This window comes from Budorcas taxicolor, chromosome 8, assembly GCF_023091745.1.
Source record: "Budorcas taxicolor isolate Tak-1 chromosome 8, Takin1.1, whole genome shotgun sequence".
In the NCBI taxonomy this organism is placed as follows: domain Eukaryota; kingdom Metazoa; phylum Chordata; class Mammalia; order Artiodactyla; family Bovidae; genus Budorcas; species Budorcas taxicolor.
In genome coordinates, this window is record NC_068917.1 from 25,815,376 (window position 1) to 25,836,560 (window position 21,185).

The 21,185-nt window shown below is 43.4% G+C and overlaps 3 protein-coding genes across 3 annotated transcripts; all 3 read right to left on the minus strand.

Moving 5' to 3' along the window:
- Positions 1–4,856: 4,856 nt before the first annotated feature.
- LOC128052681 (interferon tau-2-like) lies at positions 4,857–12,785 on the minus strand. The gene is given in 3 exon segments (XM_052645251.1): positions 4,857–4,954; positions 4,957–5,325; positions 12,551–12,785. Coding segments are annotated over 3 exon segments (702 nt in total).
- Positions 12,786–16,573: 3,788 nt separating this feature from the next.
- Positions 16,574–17,194, minus strand: LOC128052039 (interferon omega-1-like). Its single transcript, XM_052644514.1, has one exon. The coding sequence runs from the start codon at positions 17,192–17,194 to the stop codon at positions 16,574–16,576; it is 621 nt and encodes a 206-aa protein (XP_052500474.1).
- Positions 17,195–19,939: 2,745 nt separating this feature from the next.
- On the minus strand, positions 19,940–20,964 carry LOC128052682 (interferon alpha-3-like). The gene is given in 3 exon segments (XM_052645252.1): positions 19,940–20,322; positions 20,325–20,571; positions 20,959–20,964. Coding segments are annotated over 3 exon segments (636 nt in total).
- Positions 20,965–21,185: the final 221 nt, after the last annotated feature.

Sequence of the window (21,185 nt, forward strand, 5' to 3'; positions counted from 1 at the left end):
CGGGGACCTTGCAGATGCTTCTGGCCTGGGGCGGTGGGTGACTCTGTGAACCTGCTTTCTAGGTTCCCAGAAGACCTTCCTTCATGCCTGTGTCTTAAATAGGAGCCCATGGTTTCCATTTTCTGAAAGTTCCCTCTTACTTTCTACTTTTCTCTTTGCTTTTCATTTTGTACTCTCCAAATGGGTTAGGGCAGAATTTCTCAACCTTTTTTTTTTTTATGTTACCCTTATTTCTTCTGCCCACAGAGCCTTTTCAGATTTTTTTTTTCCTAATCCCTCCCCACCCCATGAAATTTTGATAACACTGATATATTGTGTATGTATTTATGTAACCTATGGATATCACTATACTGTAGATAGAAAAAGAAAGTGTAAATCTTACTCTTTAAATTCAGTGCAGAGTTAAATTTCAGGTATAATTTAAATCTGGGAGCTATTGAATTTTAATTTAACTATAAAACTAAGTTTTCAGGGTGACTTTTGATGTAACATATTTACTTATATAAGTAAGAATTATCAAATTACATTTCAAGTAAAATTTAGATAAATATTTTATAATAATACCAAAGTATAGACATATATAAAAGTCATTTGAAGCTGCTCAAAATCATTGAAAAACTTGTTTCTTTCATATTTATTTTAGGTACTTAACATTTAATTTTGCTTCCTATCAAAAAACAATTGTTACTTCATTGCCTGCTAGATAGTCATCTGGATATTGTTACCATTTTTTTCTGTTTACCACTCACCACAATTATGGATATGTTGAACAACTCTAGTAGAATTACATAATATGTAATTTTTTATTTTATTTACAAATAAAAATTTCTATTTGATTTTACTTTCCAGAGTCTAAATCACACTGAACAAGCAACATCCACAAGGCAGCCAATGGTTGCTCATAAGTATGCAAAGGTCACCTCTCACAATATGACTTTAAGATCACGCAACTGAGAGAAGTTTCTCCAATGAACCATCAAGTCACCTTAGGTTGTACCACTGTTGGTGTACATCATTTGTTTTTCTTCCTTGAACTCAATCTCAATGCTTCCCTTGTGCATAATATATTAGAAAGCCCAAATACAGAAATAAACACTAAGGAGTAAGAGTTTGTTATATCTGGTTGAGCTTTGAAGTACCACAAATAATTGTAATGACAGGATTTGCTCATATTCCATAAAACAAATGTGTGCAAACGTGGAAGTATATCATCCCCAGTGAGAAAGCATGATTTAGGAATAACCATCCATTTGAATCTTTCTCTGTATTGTTGCATTAAATTTCAGATTTCCCAGCAGACATTCAAGGTTCCAATCCAAGTCTGTTCTTTTCTTTTTTATTTTCTTTTTTAATTTTTATTTTTACTTTATTTTGCTTTACAATACTGCATTGGTTTTGCCATACATTGACAAGAATCAGCCACGGATGTACTTGAGTTCCCCATCCTGAACCCCCCTCCCACCTCCCACCCCATATCATCTCTCTGGATCATCCCCGTGCACCAGCCCCAAGCATCCTGTATCCTGTATCGAACATAGACTGGCAATTCGTTTCTTACAATGTTCTTTTCAAACAAAAGGAAACCACCTTTGTGATTTATTCAGAACTAGATAAATATTGAATTTTTTTCATGGGAAGAATTAGCTTTCAGTTCTGCTTCTGATTTTTACAGTGAATTTTCTGTTGCCTCAGCCTCTGTGTTCCAACCTTCAGGCAATAGGTTGTGAGCATCTTTGACAAATCAGCTCTGTAGTGACCAGACTCCATCTCACTGTCTCTGGGCCCTTTGGCACTAGGCCCAGTATAATCAAGCAACAAGCAGTTTCCACTAGAACAGTTTCTCAGATTTCCTCCTACCACTGGGAGGTATTTACAGATGACCAAGCTATTTTGCTTCCTTTTGAACATATCTGCTAGGATTGTAATAGACAATGGCTAAAATTTTTACTCTACTAGTAACTGGTATTAGCAATGCCTACTAGGGTCTTCCCTAGCGGCTCAGTAGTAAAGTATCTGCCTGAAACGCGGGAGACACCAGTCAAATCCCTGACCTGAGAAGATCCGCAGAGCAACTGAGTCCATGAGCCACAACTATCGAGCGTGTGCTCTAGAGCTGGGGCACTGCAACTGCTGAGCCCATGTGCCACACCCCTGAGGCCAAAGAGCGCTAGACCTGTGCTCTGTAACAAGAGAAGCTACCACAAGCCAGCACACTGCAACCGGAGGATAGCCCCAACTCACTGCAACTAGAGAAAAGCCCTAGCAGCAAGGAAGACCAGCACAGCCATGAAGAAGTAAGTAAAATTATTATTATTGTTTAAATAATGCCTGCTATGTTTATTGATAAAACCACTAGGATTCTCTTTCCTTGAAGGTGCATATAGCTCTAGGGATTCAAATGGCAAGAGCAGCACAATTTTCAGCTTTTGCCTGGGCTTCCCAGGTGGTGCTAGTCATAATGAACCCGCCTGCCAATGCATAAAATTCATGGGTTCAATCCCTGGGTCAGGAAGATCCCCTGGAGAAGGGCATGGCAAACCACCCCAGTATTCTTGCCTGGAGAATCCCATGAAGAGAAGAGCCGGGCAGGTTACAGTCCATGGGGTCACTAAGAGTCAGACACCTCTGACACACAGGAGGATGCCTTGTCTCTAATTTGTCCTCTACTAGGTCATGATAGAAAAGAACAAGCCTGGTGTCATCGACACAGCCATGTATCTGAACTCAAGCTCTCCCTGATTCACAGTGAACAGCACCCAGACAATTTACCGCATTACTGTTTAGTGTGTCCTTACTCATGTGGCGATTACTACCTGTATTCTGATATTCTTTGGAGATTCCTCACAAAGAATGATGAATGGCCATTTTCATCCTGTATCATCTTTCGCCTCCATGGGAGGGTGGGCTCCATTCCAGTCTGATTTCCAAAATTCGGCAGTCAGAATTAAACTCTCACTTCACGTTCAAAATCAGAGTTTGGATTCTGAGTCCCTGGGTCGGGAAGATCCCCTGGAGAAGGAAATAGCACCCCACTCCAGTATTCTTGCCTGGAGAATCCCATGGATGGAGGAGCCTGGTAGGTTACAGTCCACGGGGTGGCAAAGAGTCGGACAGGACTGAGCGACTTCACTTTCACTTTCACTTTCACTGTCTGCTCCTTTGGCAGAAATTGAGGAACGAGAAATTGCTCATTCTCCTTTATTTACTCAGCATGACTATATCCTCTCTTCTAGATGTCAAGTATGTAGCCTTCAGTTCAGTGACCTTTCTCCCTCTCCAGAAAGAACTCTACACTGTGAGACCTGAAGCAGGCTCTCACAAGAAGTGGGCCAAGCTGACACCCAGATCTTAGCATTCCAGACTCTAGAACTGTGAGCAATACATTTCTGCTCTTTACAAACTGCCCAGTCTATGCTATTTTGCTGAAGAAACCCAAATAGTGAGATCTGGCCTGATGTATTTTGTCCTCAGAATACCTCTCAGGAGTCTGTAAAATAGCTAAAGGGAGAGACACATCCAACTCAACCCCATTTCCTAGACGTCTAGTCTGAGCCCTATCATTGCTTGAGCTCAGTCCATACTTATGTAACATCAGTTCACAATGACTGCAATGACAGGAGAAAGAGCAACACCAACCTCTATTAGATAGATAGGATGTGAGAAGACAAAGATATAGAGAGACTTTAAAGACTCCTCATGGTTCTACAAGGGAAGCTATAGTGGAATATTGTGAGAGGTGTTTTTCTAAAGATCATTTATAGGAATATTTTATTCAAGTTTCTGTTTTCAATATTTGGAAGGTGTGGTTGAGTGGAAGATCTACTCTCCCCTTTTAGTTCAGTGGTTCTCAAGTACTTGCAAGGAGCTGCCTGATCACTCTTTCCTTGTCTCCCTCAGGGAATAAGGAAACACTTTGTCTGCACTTATAGATGTTCTCCTCATTAGCCTATGCCTTTGGGAGTCAACCTGAATGCTTCTTTCAAATTGTCTGTGATGCTCTGAACTCTGAGTGACAGCTCTCTCATCTTCCCCAAGCTGAAACTGTGAAGAACCTTGGTTTCCCCCTTGCACACCCACCCAGAGCTCCATTAGGACAAATAGTGAAAAAATGAAAAAATGGTTTTGTGCACTGAACTTGTTTTCTCCTCTCTTAATCATCCAATTATTTCCCAACTTCCTTGCAATACGATTCCCATGAGGATAAGTCCAGGCCATGTAATGTGAGAAGTGCTATTACCCCATCTAGTCCTGGTCCTTGGAAGCATCCCATGTGATCCACCAGACTTTTCTTTTTGCCTTCAAGGAGAATAGACTCAAGTGCTACAGAGAAATTCAGAGTCACATGTTGATGATAGAAAAAACGCAAAACAAGGGGACCCATGTCCTCAACTCACTGCTTGGAGGAGTACAAGCTAGAAGACTCGCCTGATCAAGAAGGCCTGCATTGTGCTCTCCAAAAAGGAAAGAAAAGTGTCCATTAGAATCAAATTCCTGACAATTTGCTTTTACCTCTTACAGAGACCAAGCGTTAGGTTAACTGACAAATACCTTTAATAACACCCTCTCTTAAAAATTTTTCCATAAAAAAATAAATTTCATATGTTCAAAATAGCAAATACCCACAAAACACATAAAAACACCTTTTACATTATGTTATAAAATTGTTTATTAAAGAAAAGAGATTGTGTTATTCTGTCTAAATATTTTAGTGAAATTGTGATTTTCATTTCAGGCATTTTTCACCTTGTAAACAAACAGATGATCACTTTGGAGGCTTAAGCAAACAACAGTCTGATTGAATGGAGAGTGTCACAAGTATAATTTTCATTGTATCTGTTGACTTTTCTTGAGGATTCTTACATGAGGGAAAGGCAATTTTCAATTTCCACTCTGACAACCTCCCAGGCACAGGGGCTGTATGCCTTTCCCTTCAGGTACAGATGGATTCCTTGGAATACTTCCATACAGCGATTCCCAAATCAGGACAATCCAGAGTCACTTCTTCCAGCTGTTCCAGGCTCTGACCCAGGCTGGAGAGTAGTTTGTGGAGGAGGGTGCTGTTCCAAGCAGCATAGCTGCTCTCCATGGTGAAGAGGTTGAAGATCTGCTGGAGCATCAGTTGGTGATAACAGGTGCCTTGAGTCATCTGGATTGGGGTGATATTCTCTCTTCTCCAAGAAAATGTGAAGTCATGTCTGTGCTCTAGGCATAACTGAGAGGGGATCGTTTTCATCTGTCTTAAATGTATGAAGATTTCTTTGTTGTCAAGAGGACAAGCAGGGATGGAGCAGAGCATCACTCCTGCCACTAGCAAATAGATCTTGGCTACACAGAGTTTCCACAGTTTATTGGAAAACTGTTTATAAAATGTGGGAAATTCTGAAAGAGATGGGAATACCATACCACCTGACCTTCCTCTTGAGAAACCTGTATGCAGGTCAGGAAGCAACAGTTAGAACTGAAGATGGAACAGATTGGTTCCAAACAGGAAAAGGAGTACATCAAGGCTTTATATTGTCACCCTGCTTATTTAACTTATATGCAGAGTACATCATGAGAAATGCTGTGCTGGAGGAAGCACAAGCTGGAATCAAGATTGCCGGGAGAAATATCAATAACCTCAGATTTGCACATGACACCGCCCTTATGGCAGAAAGTGAAGAAGAACTAAAAGTCTCTTGATGAAAGTGAAAGAGGAGAGTGAAAAAGTTGGCTAAGAGCTCAACATTCAGAAAACGAAGATCATGGCATCTGGTCCCATCACTTTATGGCAAATAGATGGGGAAACAGTGGAAACAGTGGCTGACTTTATTGTTGGGGGCTCCAAAATCACTGCAGATGGTGACTGCAGCCATGAAATTAAAAGACGCTTAGTCCTTGGAAGGAAAGTTATGACAAACCTAGACAGCATATTAAAAAGCAGAGACATTACTTTGTCAACAAAGGTCCATCTAGTCAAGCCTATGGTTTTTCCAGTAGTCATATATGAATGTGAGAGTTGGAGTATAAAGAAAGCTGAGTGCCGAAGAACTGATGCTTTTGAACTGTGGTTCTGGAGAAGACTCTTCAGAGTCCCTTGGACTGCAAGGAGATCCAATTAGTCCATCCTAAAGGAGATCAGTCCTGGGTGTTCATTGGAAGGACTGATGTTGAAGCTGAAACTCCAATACTTTGGCCACCTGATGGGAAAGCTGACTCATTTGAAAAGACCTTGATGCTGGGAAAGATTGAGGGTAGGAGTAGAAGGGGACGACAGAGGATGAGATGGTTGGATGGCATCACCGATTCAATGAACATGAGTTTGGGTAGGCTCCGGGAGTTGGTGATGGACAGGGAGGGCTGGCATGCTGCGGTTCATGGGATCGCAAAGAGTCGGACACGACTGAACAACTGAACTGAACTGGACTGAACTGAACTGACAGAGTTTCCGTGATTCACTGGAAGGCCAACAGGGGGCGCGCGGACACCACTAATCAATGAACGAACGGTTTCTTCCCCCGGTCCTGGGAGAGCGTTTCTCTAGGAGGCCGCAAGAGGGCGGAGGATGTCTTCTTATCGGTTTTATTTGGGAGTTTGCAAGTTCTGAGACTTCGTTTCAGCGGGTTTGGCAGCCAGAGAGGAAAGGCGTCGCTGCTTAGAGACCAAGTTGGTGCTCCTTTAATAGTGCACTAAGAAATCTGCCCACTATTCTACTGGAGATCAGTGGAGAAATAACTCCAGAAAGAATGAAGGGATGGAGCCAAAACAAAAACAATACCTAGCTGTGGATGTGACTGGTGATAGAAGCAAGGTCCGATGCTGTAAAGAGCAATATTGCATAGGAACCTGGAATGTTAGATCCATGAATCAAGGCAAATTAGAAGTAGTCAAACAGGAGATGGCAAGACTGAACGTCAACATTCTAGGAATCACCTAACTAAAATGGACTGGAATGGGTGAATTTAACTCAGATGATCATTATATCTACTACTGCAGACAGGAATCCCTTAGAAGAAATGGAGTAGCCATCATGGTCAACAAAAGAGTCCGAAATGCAGTACTTGGATGCAATCTCAAAAACGACAGAATGATCTCTGTTTGTTTCCAAGGCAAACCATTCAATATCACAGTAATCCAAGTCTATGCCCCAACCAGTAATGCTGAAGAAGCTGAAGCTGAACGGTTCTATGAAGACCTACAAGATCTTTTAGAGCTAACATTCAAAAAAGATGTCCTTTTCATTATAGAGGACTGGAATGCAAAAGTAGGAAGTCAAGAAACAGCTGGAGTGACAGGCAAATTTGGCCTTGGAATACGGAATGAATCAGGGCAAGACTAATAGCATTTTGCCAAGAAAATGCACTGGTGATAGCAAACACCCACTTCCAACAACACAAGAAAAGACTCTACACATGGACATCACCAGATGGTAAACACCGAAATCAGATTGATTCTATTCTTTGCAGCCAAAGATGGAGAAGCTCTATACAGTCAACAAAAACAAGACTGGGAGCTGACTGTGGCTCATATCATGAACTCCTTATTGCCAAATTCAGACTTTAATTGAAGACAGTAGGGAAAACCACTAGACCATTCAGGTATGACCTAAATCAAATCCCTTATGATTATACAGTGGAAGTGAGAAATAGATTTAAGGGCCTAGATCTGATAGATAGAGTGCCTGATGAACTATGGAATGAGGTTCGTGGCATTGTACAGGAGACAGGGATCAAGACCATCCCCATGGAAAAGAAATGCAAAAAAGCAAAATGGCTGTTTGGGGAGGCCTTACAAATAGCTGTGAAAAGAAGAGAGGCGAAAAGCAAAGGAGAAAAGGAAAGATATAAGCATCTGAATGCAGACTTCCAAAGAATAGCAAGGAGAGATAAGAAAGCCTTTCTCAATGATCAATGCAAAGAAACAGAGGAAAAGAACAGAATGGGAAAGACTAGAGATCTCTTCAAGAAAATTAGAGATACCAAGGGAACATTTCATGCAAAGATAGGCTCGATAAAGGACAGAAATGCTTTGGACCTAACAGAAGCAGAAGATATTAAGAAGAGGTGGCAAGAATACACAGAAGAACTGGACAAAAAATATCTTCACGACCAAGATAATCATGATGGTGTGATCACTCATCTAGAGCCAGACATCCTGGAATGTGAAGTCAAGTGGGCCTTAAAAAGCATCACTATGAACAAAGCTAGTGGAGGTGATGGCATTTCAGTGGAGCTATTTCAAATCCTAAAGATGACGCTGTGAAAGTGCTGCACTCAATATGCCAGCAAATTTGGAAAACTCAGCAGTGGCCACAGGACTGGAAAAGGTCAGTTTTCATTCCAATCCCAAGGAAAGGCAATGCCAAAGAATGCTCAAACTACCACACAATTGCACTCATCTCACACGCCAGTAAAGTAATGCTCAAAATTCTCAAAGCCAGGCTTCAGCAGTACATGAACCACGAACTCCCTGATGTTCAAGCTGGTTTTAGAAAAGGCAGAGGAACCAGGGATCGAATTGCCAACATCTGCTGGATCATCGAAAAAGAAAGAGAGTTCCAGAAAAACATCTATTTCTGCTTCATTGACTATGCCAAAGCCTTTGACTGTGTGGATCACAATGAACTGTGGAAAATTCTGAGAGAGATGGGAATACCAGACCACCTAACCTGCCTCTTGAGAAATCTGTATGCAGGTCAGGAAGCAACAATTAGAACTGGACATGGAACAACAGACTGGTTCCAAATAGGCAAAGGAGTGCTTCAGGGAACCACGAAGTCAGGACTATTACAGACATCAGGTTTGCGTTCCACCATTTTCATACTGGAGACCTATTGTCCTTTGCTGGCCCAGCCAATACTCCTACCAAGAATTCTGGTTCTTCTCAGATAAAATGCATGGGGAGACCCTAATTCCAGGATAATTTATTGTATTTCCCCAGCAGCACCTCACTCACACAAGAGGGATAACATGGAGCCACTCCCTGTCCTCTGGAGTGACAGAGTCCCCTTGCTCACCTGCTGGACTCCCTCCCTTAGGGCAGGCTGTTATTGGAAGCTTATGTCACGGAATCTAGTGAGTTACAGCTGTTCATTCAGGCAGTTGATTCCACCAGGCATCTCTGTTCCTCTGAGAATGCAGGGCAGTGAGACCCAGCCTACTTGATCAGGAGAAATAGTCTTCTTTCCTTGACTGTAATTTTTCATTTAAACTTTTTACATTCACTTTGTGACCTATTTTGGGTAGGCTCTGGGAGTTGGTGATGGACAGGGAGGCCTGGCACGCTACAGTTCATGGGGTTCCAAAGAGTCAGACACGACTGAGCGACTGAACTGCACTGCACTGACTGACTTATTGGACAAGGTTTGTCTCAGTGCTCCTGTTGCGGTTGTAATTGATGATGATGTGAGAACAGCAAAGGGAAGTAAAGAAGCCAGAGGGGCTGCATCTCTATCCCTTTCAAGACGTTAGTTTTTTTGTTTCTCTTTGCAACTTTTCTAGAAAGTAAAATTGCACATTTTTCTGTGTGGGCAATAGAAAACAAGGGTAAGTCTCAATGTCATGAATATGAAAGAAGGGAAGTGGTTTTCCCCTGACCCAGTGACGTGTTCTGAGTTAGCAAACTTCAGTGCAGCACAGCTGGGGACGAGTCTGAGGCAGAGGGAAACGATGAGGCCAATATGAACAGCAGAAAGGCTGGGACAGGGCTGCTTCTTACAGAAGCTCAAAGAAGGACAAGCCCTTGATCTGTTGACTGCCGTCAGCTTTGTAAGACCAGCCACCTAATTTTTCTTTTCTTGAATCAGCATGTGGTCAGTATAAGGGCAGGAGGAAGAAGTCACACTCACCAGCTCACCAGAGACAGGCAATCAGAGTCCCAGTTGCTCGAACACTAATGCTCTCTGGCAGGGTTGACGAGACCAGCCTTGCTGATCATCTGCGTAGGTGATAAATCCACCTGGGCAAAGAGAATATGCTTTGAAATAACTAGAATGAAAGGGAATTAAATGATTCCAAAAGAGCCTGATCTTAGTCTAGCTAATAGTAACTATGACATTAAAAATAATACCTGAATTTTATTGATTACTAACCCTCATGATCTCCCTAATATTCCAGCTCTCGGTACTATCACATTGGTGGGTTGGGTTTCTGTGGGTTTGTAAAGAATTTTTAAAATATTTATTTTATGTGTTTATTTGGCTGTGGCATGTCTTAGTCGATGTGTGCTGGTTCTTGGATCTTGGTTGCTTCATGCAGGATCTTTACTTAAGCCATGGGAAGTCCTGCTTGCCAATCAGAATCTAGTTTCCTGGCGAGAGATCCAGCTCAGGCTCCCTGCTTTGGGAGCATGGAGTCCTGGCCCTTGGACCATCAGTGAAGTCAAGGGGGAGGGTTTCAATACATGAATTTGGGGAACGCACACACATTCAGTCTGTAACACGGTAGTAAGGAGATACCAAGGTATTGTGTTTATGGCAAGGATTCATTAGGATATATTTCATTCTTGATATTAGTGAGGAGTAAAAACACGTTCCCTGATGCTGCCCTCACTTTTTATGGCACCTCCATCCTGAACTGATTGCTAATTAAATGTTACAAGACTACCGTGGACATGATTACCAAGGACCTGCCAGAAAAATTTCACAGACTATCAGTGTTTATCAAAAACGACAGTGACAACAACTACAAACTCCTTAGCCTTTGTGAGGGACTCACGCAATACTTCCAGCATAGTTGAAACTGAGTTAATAGTTTTGTTTCGAAGAGCCTCCTGCTAAGACTTTATTGGAATAAAATAATCTAAGAATGAAATGGCAAATCCATTTTTCAAAACCTAACATGTCAGATTCGAAACTGCTTATCTAGACTGTGACACCTGCGCCCACTGCGTGCACTGAGCCCTCACTTAATTTCCTAGTTTATTTCTAACACAAGATGCACCCTTGTTGTTTCATACCTCGATGTGACAAACCTCTTATTTCCATTAGTTCACATCTACCTCCAAATTCTAGATAAGCTGAGCAATTTACAACGTATCTGATTATTTTGTATAATAAGCAAAATGAAATTATCAACTGGTAGTTATACTGACAGTCTAAATGTGACCGACAAAATAATAATTCTAATAATTATAAAATAATCATATTTAACTGTCCAAGATGATTCATATAGATTGTGCAATGAATCCTCACCATAAATTGGGCATACATGATGGACAAGATCCTTATGAGTTTTGACTCCAGCAGGAGATTGGGTTAGAAACATTTCAGTGAATCCTCTGTAGAAAACACCAAGCTGATGGCTCTTGTGACTGTAATTAAAAAAAATACTTAGTGCTTTTGAGAGGGTAACAGACAGGAAAACTGGGGGTCTCCAAACAGAGGAAGCAGGCTGCAAGTGTGAGACATTTTTAATCTCTTTACTCTTGCCTGGAAAATCCCATGGATGGAGGAGCCTGGAAGGCTGCAATCCATGGGGTCACTAAGTCGGACATGACTGAGCAACTTCAGTTTCACTTTTCACTTTCATGCATTGGAGAAGGAAATGGCAACCCACTCCAGTACTCTTGCCTGGAAAATCCCATGGACAGAGAAGCCTGGTAGACTACAGTCCATGGGATCGCAAAGACTCAGACATGACTGAGCGACTTCACTTCTCTATACAAATTTAAAAAGAGATTTCTCTTAAAATTCTGTGTTGCCATAATGACACCTGGTTCCACCCGAACTTAACCTTTCCCAAACCTTGAGCTAACCAATGCACTTTTCTTCTGGAAATGTTTGTCTTAAGCTGTTAATGTACTGTGTATTTACCCTAGACTCTGTGTTTAAGTCAGTTCCACCCAAAGGCTCAGAACCGACTTGACAAACCAGTATGTTATACTCATACACTGTTCTCCTAATCTGTGTTAATGAAACTGTATATTTGTTTGGAAATCTGCCTTTCTTCAAGATTCACGTCCATCATTTTGTGGCCGGGGATGACTCACCTGGTGCCAATGTTGTCTCAATGCATGTTGTGGGTGAGGGGCCCGGTGCCATTCTCTGAGTTTTGAGACATTTCCATTCTCTAATTAGCAGACTGCTAGTAGCTATACAACATCTGGCTGAAGAGTAGCATGGGGCACTCTTACTGCCCCCTTCTGATGTCTATGTCAGAAGCTTTCTCTATCTCTTTTATACTTTAATAAAACTTTATTACACAAAAGTGCTGAGCGATCAAGCCTCGTCACTGGCCCTGGATTGAATTCTCCTCCGGAGGCCAAGAATCCAGGTGTCTTTCGTGGTTCAGCAACAAACTTTTGCTTCCAAATTATATGAATTTGGCAAATGTCAAAAAGAATAGAAGACGACCTATGCTAACAGGTGAAATGTGAGGGATGGAGCAGAGCCTCCCCGTTGCCATCAGCAGGGAGACCAGGAGTGCAGAAATTCAGCACTTCACCTGGGCCTCTCTGAAGCAGTTCAGGTCCTGCACTTAACTCCGGAGCCCTCCAAACTCCTTTTGCTGCGCCCCAGCGGCCGGGAGGGGGCGCCCGATCTCTCAGTAACTGACAGACCCGCACCGCCCACCCAGCGGGCCCGCCTGCAGGGCTGCCCCCTGGGGCATCAGATCCACGGGGAGAACTCGCGGGTGGCCGTGGACAGGAGCCGCGACCGGAGCGAGGCGCCGCCGGGGCCCAGGGAGAGCTTGGGGCCGCGAGAACAGAGAGGAAACTTCCTTTTCCGGCCCACTGCCCAGGCGAGCTGCGCCGCGTCGCTCAGAGCCTTTGATTTCTGCACCTCCAAATTCTAGATAAGCTACCATTGCGTCCATCCTCCCCTTCCTGGGAGAAGATTTTAGCCAGAGCGGTTCACACTGGTGCCCTTGAATGCCGCGATTGACGGCTGGAAATCACAGCATGCTGTGATATGTTTTCAGATTCAGGGTTGTTTTGGAGTGAGTGGAAGTCGTTCAGTCGTGTCTGACTCTTTGCGACCCCATGGACTATACAGTCCATGGAATTCTCCAGGCCAGAATACTGAAGTGGGTAGCCTTTCCCTTCTCCAGGAGAGCTTCCCAATTCAGGGACTGAACCCAGGTCCCCTCACTGCGGGCAGATCTTGACCAGCCGAGCCACAAGGGAAGCCCTTGTTTATGGGGCAAAGGAGTAATTCAGGGAAAGGGGAAAGGTATCTACAATCTGGATGGGAATCTACTAGATATTGGGACCCTCCAGTGGGAAGACTTGGGGACAAAACTGAGACTTCAAAAGAAGCTCCTTAGTACAGGGAAAATTATTTCATTGAACATTAATAGAAATGGTTAATTTCTCCTGTCATGTTCATTGGTTGGAAAATGTTTTAAAATGTATAAGTCTTCAACTCACATCAAATTCAAATATTTTCTTTATGCCACAACAGTACTTTAAGTTCCTGGCTTTAATGGAAGCAAAATCATCAATAATGTTTTCAATATTACTTTTTTGTATCTCTCTCTTCATCTGAGCGAAAGCCATATTTGACAAACTTATGAACCAGTAACTATTTTGAATAGCTCATTTCAATTTACAAAATCCTTTTTTCCTCTCATTTCTTTTAACCAAAGGTCATCTATTAAGCATTATTTTTTAGTCAGTTTTTCATTGGAGAGTTTCATGAACTTTTTCAAAATGTCTTCTCATGTGGATACGTTGTTTAAAAGTTGCAATTAAAATGCTTTTGATTTCAGCATAATGTATACTCAGTAGACACCAACTGTGAAATAGGCAGTTGGATATATAATTCCAGCATGCGTCTTTGGAAGACATCATCATCAGGATAGATTTTTAAAGGCCTGAAAACTAGAGCAGGTCATGACCTAGTTCATCAGTTTGGACAGAAGACAGTTCTGGGCTTTGAACACAGGAAAACCACAAACTTCTTGGTCACAAATGAAATTCAGACTGGATACCAGCCAGATGGCAGGAGTGCAGTGTGAGTGTGCAGCCTGGGATCTGGTTGAGGACCTTGCAATCTGTGTGTCTTCCAGCTGGAGATCACGGAGTTTGAACGAAAATGAGTCATGAGCTCCTTTACCTGGGTAAAGAGACAGTGCAAGAGCAGTGGGTGCATTCTCTACGGATCAGAAACTCACAGAGGAGGCCTGCACTTCCAGTGGATATGATGGGGAAAGGCTGCCGTCTGTTCTAGTGCAGTGGTCTTAAAACTAACGTCTCAGCTCCACAGCTCTTCTCCTCAACGCTACTCGGTGATGCTGGGGCTGTAGTTCCTTCCAGGACATTTCTCCTTTGGCTGCAGATTGTTTTTCTTTCCCATGCCAGTTCCAAGGGTGGACTAGAAGGCTGGAAGGAATTTTCTGTTTTCCTGACTGGAGTATGACTGATAACAACCGCCATCAATTAGGAAAAGGAAAACTAATGGTTGCTGCTAGATGCTATGTGTCACCAGTCAGATGGGCAAAAACTAAAAAAGGTGATAAGACCCTGTTTTGGTCAAGGTGTGAGAACATATAAGAGCTTATATGGTCTTGATATGGATTAATGTAGCCATTGTTATCATGGACAGTTGGCAGTATGCCTGTGCAAGATTTATGTGTTGATAAATAATATTGAGTTCATGCCCCTTATTCAGAGAAAGACTCTCACTAGGGTATGACACCTGCATTCACTTGTAGCAGTCTCTCCTCTAAAGGCACTAACTTCTGAGAAGGAACAACTTTAGGAGGTGAGCCTGCCAGCACTTAGGGACTGGAGTCTTTATGGAAAACAACTAGGATCAAACCCAGGACAGCCCAGGGTTGGAGAGCAGAACCTCACACTGCGTGGCCCTTGCTCTTTTCTTCCCGCCTGTGCCTTGCTGCTGAAAGACGGAAACCCAACAGAGAGTTGAGAAGGTGATTTTAGAAATAGGTTAAAAAGTAGTACAGGACTACTCATACTAAAGAACAAGAAACATTATTAATGAGCAATGTGTGTGATTCTCTGCAGTCCTAGGAGATCTCTCTGATTTCCGTATTATTCATTTTTATAGTAGATCAAAGCATTTTCTACTAATCCTTCTTTTTCAAAGAATTTCTATGACTTCCTAGAATGCTTCTAGAAGTCTGAAACACAGAAATTGGAATTGTCTCCAGCATTGAGCACAGAAGAGTTCACCAACTAAATTGTGAAACTAGCACCCAAGTTAAATATTTTTACCAAGGACCAGCATCTTTCCAGTGTTGCCTTTCAGTCACTGCCTCAAGCCAGCTGTCCTATCTGTTCCCTGTGGGCAGCTACTCTGGGACTCACTGTCCTGATCATTTCTGCCAGGCACACTGTTATGCTTCTTGTAATATGGGCCCATTGATCCTAACAGTAACCCTGTGAAAAACTACTGTTATTTTCCACATGTTAAAGAAGAGGATCAGGACAGCATGCGTGCCTGTGTGCATGCTAGGTTGGTTCAGAGGTGTCCAACTCTTGTGACACATGGACAGTAGCCCACCAGGCTCCTCTGTCCATGGGATTTTCAAGAAAGAATACTGGAGGAGGTTGCCATATCCATCTCCTTAGTGTTTGTGATACTTTTCAGGGTCACACTGCCGTTAAATAGCAGAGCTGCATTCAAAGGTTTTGAAACTTCTAGAGCTCTCCTTTCACTTGTGCTCTCTTCCAGTGATTTCCACTCAGAGAAACTTTGAAGCCAGAAACCATCACAGAACAGAGCTCCTGTGTTGGAGGCAGTGAAGATATAGTGTAAGGGAGTGGATTGTTCAGTAAAGCAGGACCGAGGAGAAGGCGGGAGGAAGAGTAACAGGAGTCAGGCTCAGCCACTCAGCACCACATGTTCGCAGCTTCCCTGGAGGAGGGGAGTCCTCCCCCCACATACTAACACCAACCATTCTCTGTTGATTGGGTATAAACTACTTATACTTGTGACTTCAGGACTACTCATCTACCACCGTTTCAGAGACTCCTTTCTACCTGTTTCTTTTGGGTGGAGGGGGCTGCACTCCACAGCTTGCAGGATCTTAGTTCCCTGACCAGGTATCCATGGCACCTGAGCGTCTCACACTGGAAGCATGGAGTCCATTCTACTGGACTGCCAGGGATCCAGAAATTCTACCTTTTGACAATCATTTCCTGAAAACTGATACAACTATTCTGTAGTATAAATGGACAAATGCTATGATAGGTTTATGTAGACCAAATATGTATTTAGATCTTCATAATGAAAACAGTAATTACTTTCATAAGAAATTAATAAATAAAACAAATTAGAAGATTAAGGAAATGAACATATTTTCTAAATTTTATTACAATGCAGACAAACATTTTTACATGAAAATATAAATATGATGAGATAAAATAAATGCATAAATAAATATAAATAACATCATGGCAGTCATCCCTTACGGACTGATCCCTGTGCAGTTGAATACTTTTTATATCTACTTGCTTATTGCTACTGAGAAAGTACTATTGATTGAATTCAGGAAACATGGTGGCTAAAGCAGAAATCAGAGTCTTCTAAAATGACTTCAGGGGAGCGTACAAGGGTGATGTGGCATCTTAGTCACTGAGAGTCATATCAAGATGAGTTTAGGCCTCCATCCATCATTCTTAACCTTTCTTACAAGCTGGCTGATGAAGACAAGGATCTCATGATTTCCACTCTGACGGTTTCCCAGGCACAGTCGCTATATCCCTTTTCTTGCAGGTAGACATGGATGTCCTGGAAGTACCTCTTCACGGCCAGTGTGGGGCCCGTCCTTCCCAGGGCAGAGTCTTCCTCTCCCATCACCTGCCCCAGGCAGACGTCCAGGTCATCCAGCTGTTGATGGAGTCCAGTGCGGAGCTGCTCCAGGAGGGTGGTGTCCCAGGCAGCAGAGGAGCACTCTGTGTGGAAGAGGTTGAAGCTCTGCTGGAGCATCTCGTGGAGCACAGAGATGGCCTGGGCCTCCTGGAGCTGGCCGCCCTCCACCATCTTCTGGGGGAAAGCGAAGTCTTTTCTGTCCTGCAGACAGAAGCGAGGGGAGATTCTCCTCATTTGGCCCATAAGTCTGAGGTTCTTCCTGCCAAACAGCACGTGGTTCTGAGACAGGTCACAGCCCAGGGATCCTCCCGGGCCGTAGCTGACCAGCACCAGGGCCATGAGTAGAGAGAGCACGAAGGCCATGGGGAAGATGAGGCTGCTGCTGGGCTGGCTGAGACGGCGTCTGGCGGAACCTTGAGGTAGGTTCTCTGATGCCATGCTTTCTAAGTGAGGCCATTAAATAGTGAACATGGTAATTTTCATTTTCTAATTGTTTTAATACACTTTCACTTCCTTTTTTGATTTTCATTTATGTATTCACAATATGATCAAAGAACATGTCATCAGTTTAAAGTATTAATTTTACCTATTTCCCAATAATTTCAAATGTACCCATCCGACTGTGTATGTCAATTAAATGAGAATGTTTTTATTATTCATCACTTTTATTTACACTGTTCAGCACTTTTCTGCTCAGAGTTTCAGAGCTGGAGGAAGGACATTCAGTGATGGTGTCTCTCACTGGAAACTTATGTCACAGAATCTAGTGAGTTTCAGTCATTCAGGCAGTTGCTTCCACTGGGCGTCTCTGTTCCTCTGTCTCTCTTCCTGTGAGAACGAAGGATGGTGAGAACCAGGCTACTCGTTCAGATGATACTATAGTATTGAATGAAAGTTTATTAAAAAATAATCTGTTAATGAAATGGTATTTTTAACAGTAATATCGGAATGTTTTTTACTTGTTTAGGACCCTAATCCTCAAGAAGGTTTCCAAACCTCTCAATGTACTTAAACGTTCCCTTAGGGGCTTCCCTGGAGGCTCCGTGATGAGGAGTCCACCTCCCAACAGGACCCCATGTGGTCCTAGAGCATGTGCGTGCTGCAGGACAGTGAGCCCGGGGGCACAGCTACCGCCCTGTGCTCTAGACCCCGGGCCCTCACCACCGAAGCCAAGTGCACCGGAGCCTGTGCTCCCCAACAAGAGAGGCTCCCACAGTGAGAAGCCTGTGCCCCATAACTAGAGAGAACCCACCTTTGCCACAACTAGAGAGAAGTCCGTGCGGCAGTGAAGACACAGCACAGTGAGAAATGAATAAATGAATAAAATTATTTCAAAAGTCCCTCTGACTTTACATATAGCTACTGAGTGCGGTATGTCCCAACTGGAAAGAAGAGAAAGATGATTGATCCATCAATGTCCTGAAGATTGCCTACATTAAATACATGAATTCCCACAAAGATCTTTGTTACTTTGAGAAATTGTATTCTTCCAGTGTTCACTTTACTAACATATGTCCTACGAGGAAAGCTCTGTCCCCCTGTTGGTAAATGTATTAAATGTATTAAAAGCCCTGCACATGGGATAACCTAGGTGCACGGTCAGAGGAACCCCTGGTGTCTCCACCATTGCTCACTGTGGGGCGGGGTTCCCTCTATTACTGTATTTCTCTGGGAGGCTGGACAGTCTGGACCCGCAGTGCTTGGCAGGCAGAGCAGGCGAAGTCACAGGAGAGTGTCTGACAGAGCCAGAACTTTCTCTCTGGTTCTGCTTTGAGTTGGTGGTTTGCAGTCGTAAGGGGAAATTGACAACCAGAAACCGTAATGGAGAAGGACACAGCTGTATGAGTGGAGAGGACGCCTTCATGCAGAGTGAATGAGGAGAGCACGCTGGGGATTTCTACACTGGGAGGAAGTGCTGAGGATTACGGTGCATCCTCCTAGAAGTCAAGGGTAGGCATTCCTTTGAATGAAGTATGCAAAGTTTAGCAATGATATATGTGTTTAATATATATGAATAAGCTTGAGAAACCGTCTTACTTCCTTAGAGTCACATTTCTCATGGCAGCTACTGGTTCTGCATGCTCTCTCTCAGCTGTCTCTGCAGTCCCCAGCCTGCCTTGTTCTTCTTGCCTCCATTTGAAGAGTTCAGGAAGATTCTTTTCTCAGGAATGGCCAAGTGTAGAAAACTTCCTCTCCCTTCCTCATCCTACTGCAGGATCCTAGACTCCACATATGCAGATTGACCTCCCATGATGGATGTGCTGCTGCTGCTGCTAAGTCGCTTCAGTCGTGTCCGACTCTGTGCTACTCCATAGACGGCAGCCCACTAGCTCCACCGTCACTGGGATTCTCCAGGCATGCACACTGGAGTGGGTTGCCATTGCCTTCTCCAATGCATGAAAATGAAAAGTGAAAGTGAAGCCACTCAGTCGTGTCCGACTCTTAGCGACCCATGGACTACAGCCTACCAGGCTCCCGTGTCGCTGGGATTCTCCTGGCAAGAGTGTTGGAGTGGGGTGCCATTGCCTTCCCCGCATGATGTATGTGGTTCTCCACTAACCCTTGAAGGTGCTCCGGTTCTTCCAGGCCCCAAGCAGGCACCTGAGTCCATGACCTGGGCTTTTCTCCACCCATCTCCCCCCCACCTCTAGTCTATGTCTCAAGAATCACATTCAATCCCCCCTCAAATTTTCCAGTGTTCCTTCTATGACCCAGGGTGGGTGACCCCGTTCCCTCTTTTAAGGTGACTTCAGTACAGGTTTATCTTGTAGGATCAGGCTTTGGGTTAGGTTTTATTCAAAGATGTGTGCAAGCCCGTTTGTTTTTTTCAAATTACTTTTATTTTCTCTAATGAAAAACAAGAGTAGTCTTGTACAAAATATAGTACAAAGCAAGTATCTTATGAATGATAAAGATTTAAACTCTATGAACAGCCTAAATATTTCTGATAATTTCCATAAATAAATAAATATTACAACTTTTTATGATATGGAAAATGGATTCTTAAATCTGTTTTGAACAGTTATAGTAACAAAACCTTTAACATACATTTAAATAATCCCATATATTAGCTATTACTTATATTTCATCTGACAGAAAAATAGAGTTAAAGGTTGCACTTTGAGTCTTAGAAAATAGCCATTTAGTTGACCAGATGAACTGTTTTCAGATTCAACGCCTTCTTTATTTCCTGAGTTTTCCGATGAGCTTGTTGGCAAAGACCAAGCGCCTTCTGATTTCCACGCTGACAACCTCCCAGGCAGAGCGGCTATATTCTTTCTCTTTGAGATACACACTGATTTGCTGGAAGTAACCCTTCACAGCCAATCTGGAGTTCTCAGTCCCTAGAGGTGACTGTTCCAGTGTCCTTCCCTCCCTCAGACACGTGTCCAGGTCCTCCAGCTGCTGATCAAGTCCCACGAGGAATCTGTCCAGGAGGCTCTCGTCCCGACCTGCAGAAGAGCCCGTGGTGCTGAAGAGCTGGAAGGTCTGCTGGAGCAACTCGCGCACAACAGCTGTGGCTTCTGTCTTCTCACGCCTGGTCCCGGGCACCAGGGTCTGAGGAATCTGAAGTCAGTCCTGTCCCTCAGACAGGACACAATCGGCACTCTCTCCATCTGACTCCAGCGTGTGAAGCTTTCCAGATTGCCGTGGCTGGCAGGCAGCTCACAGCCCAGGGAGCACGTGGGGCTGAAGCAGAGCATCACCAGGGCCCGCAGCACAGAGACGGGGAGGGCCACTGGGATGCTGGGGGCTTGCAGGACCGCCTGCAGGGGAGGTCTAGGCCAGTTCTGAGGGCTTGGGGTGATGGGTGGCTCTTAAAGAGTGAGTCGAGAAACTTTCATTTTCTGGGTTTTTCCACATTTGCCCTTTCCTTTCTTTTTCTACTCTTTGTAATGAAATCAATAAAAGTGCTAATTTTTGCCATGAGTGCCTAGGTTGGGGACATCAAATCATGCGTGCCACTGTGGTTGATAGCTACACAGCCATATATTATGCTTTTCACACCTCCTTTGTTGCTCCTCGGAGAGGAGTCTGATCAAAGTCAGAGAAGGGACAAATATTCATACAATTGTGGCTTTTCCAGGTCACCAAGAAATGTTCAGTCTGAAAAGAGCTTATGAGAGAAGCTTTTGATTTTTCTCATTTTTCCCCCATTTACACTTTCTCCCTTCTTTAAAAAATTTTGGTTCTCTATGTACCTTCATGATGTCGCCTGAGTAGGCCTTAAGCTCCCTGGAGACATTATAGGGAACAATATCACTGATATCATTTGTTAAAAATGAGTTATTTTGCAAGTATAATCCACAAGGCACTTTTTAAGGTGCTGGTTGCCCTAAACACTTCATGTTTGCCTGTGTTTATTTCTCTTTCTCCTCTACCACTGCAATATTTCAGAGGATACTTTGCTTCAGTCTTTGTGTGATTA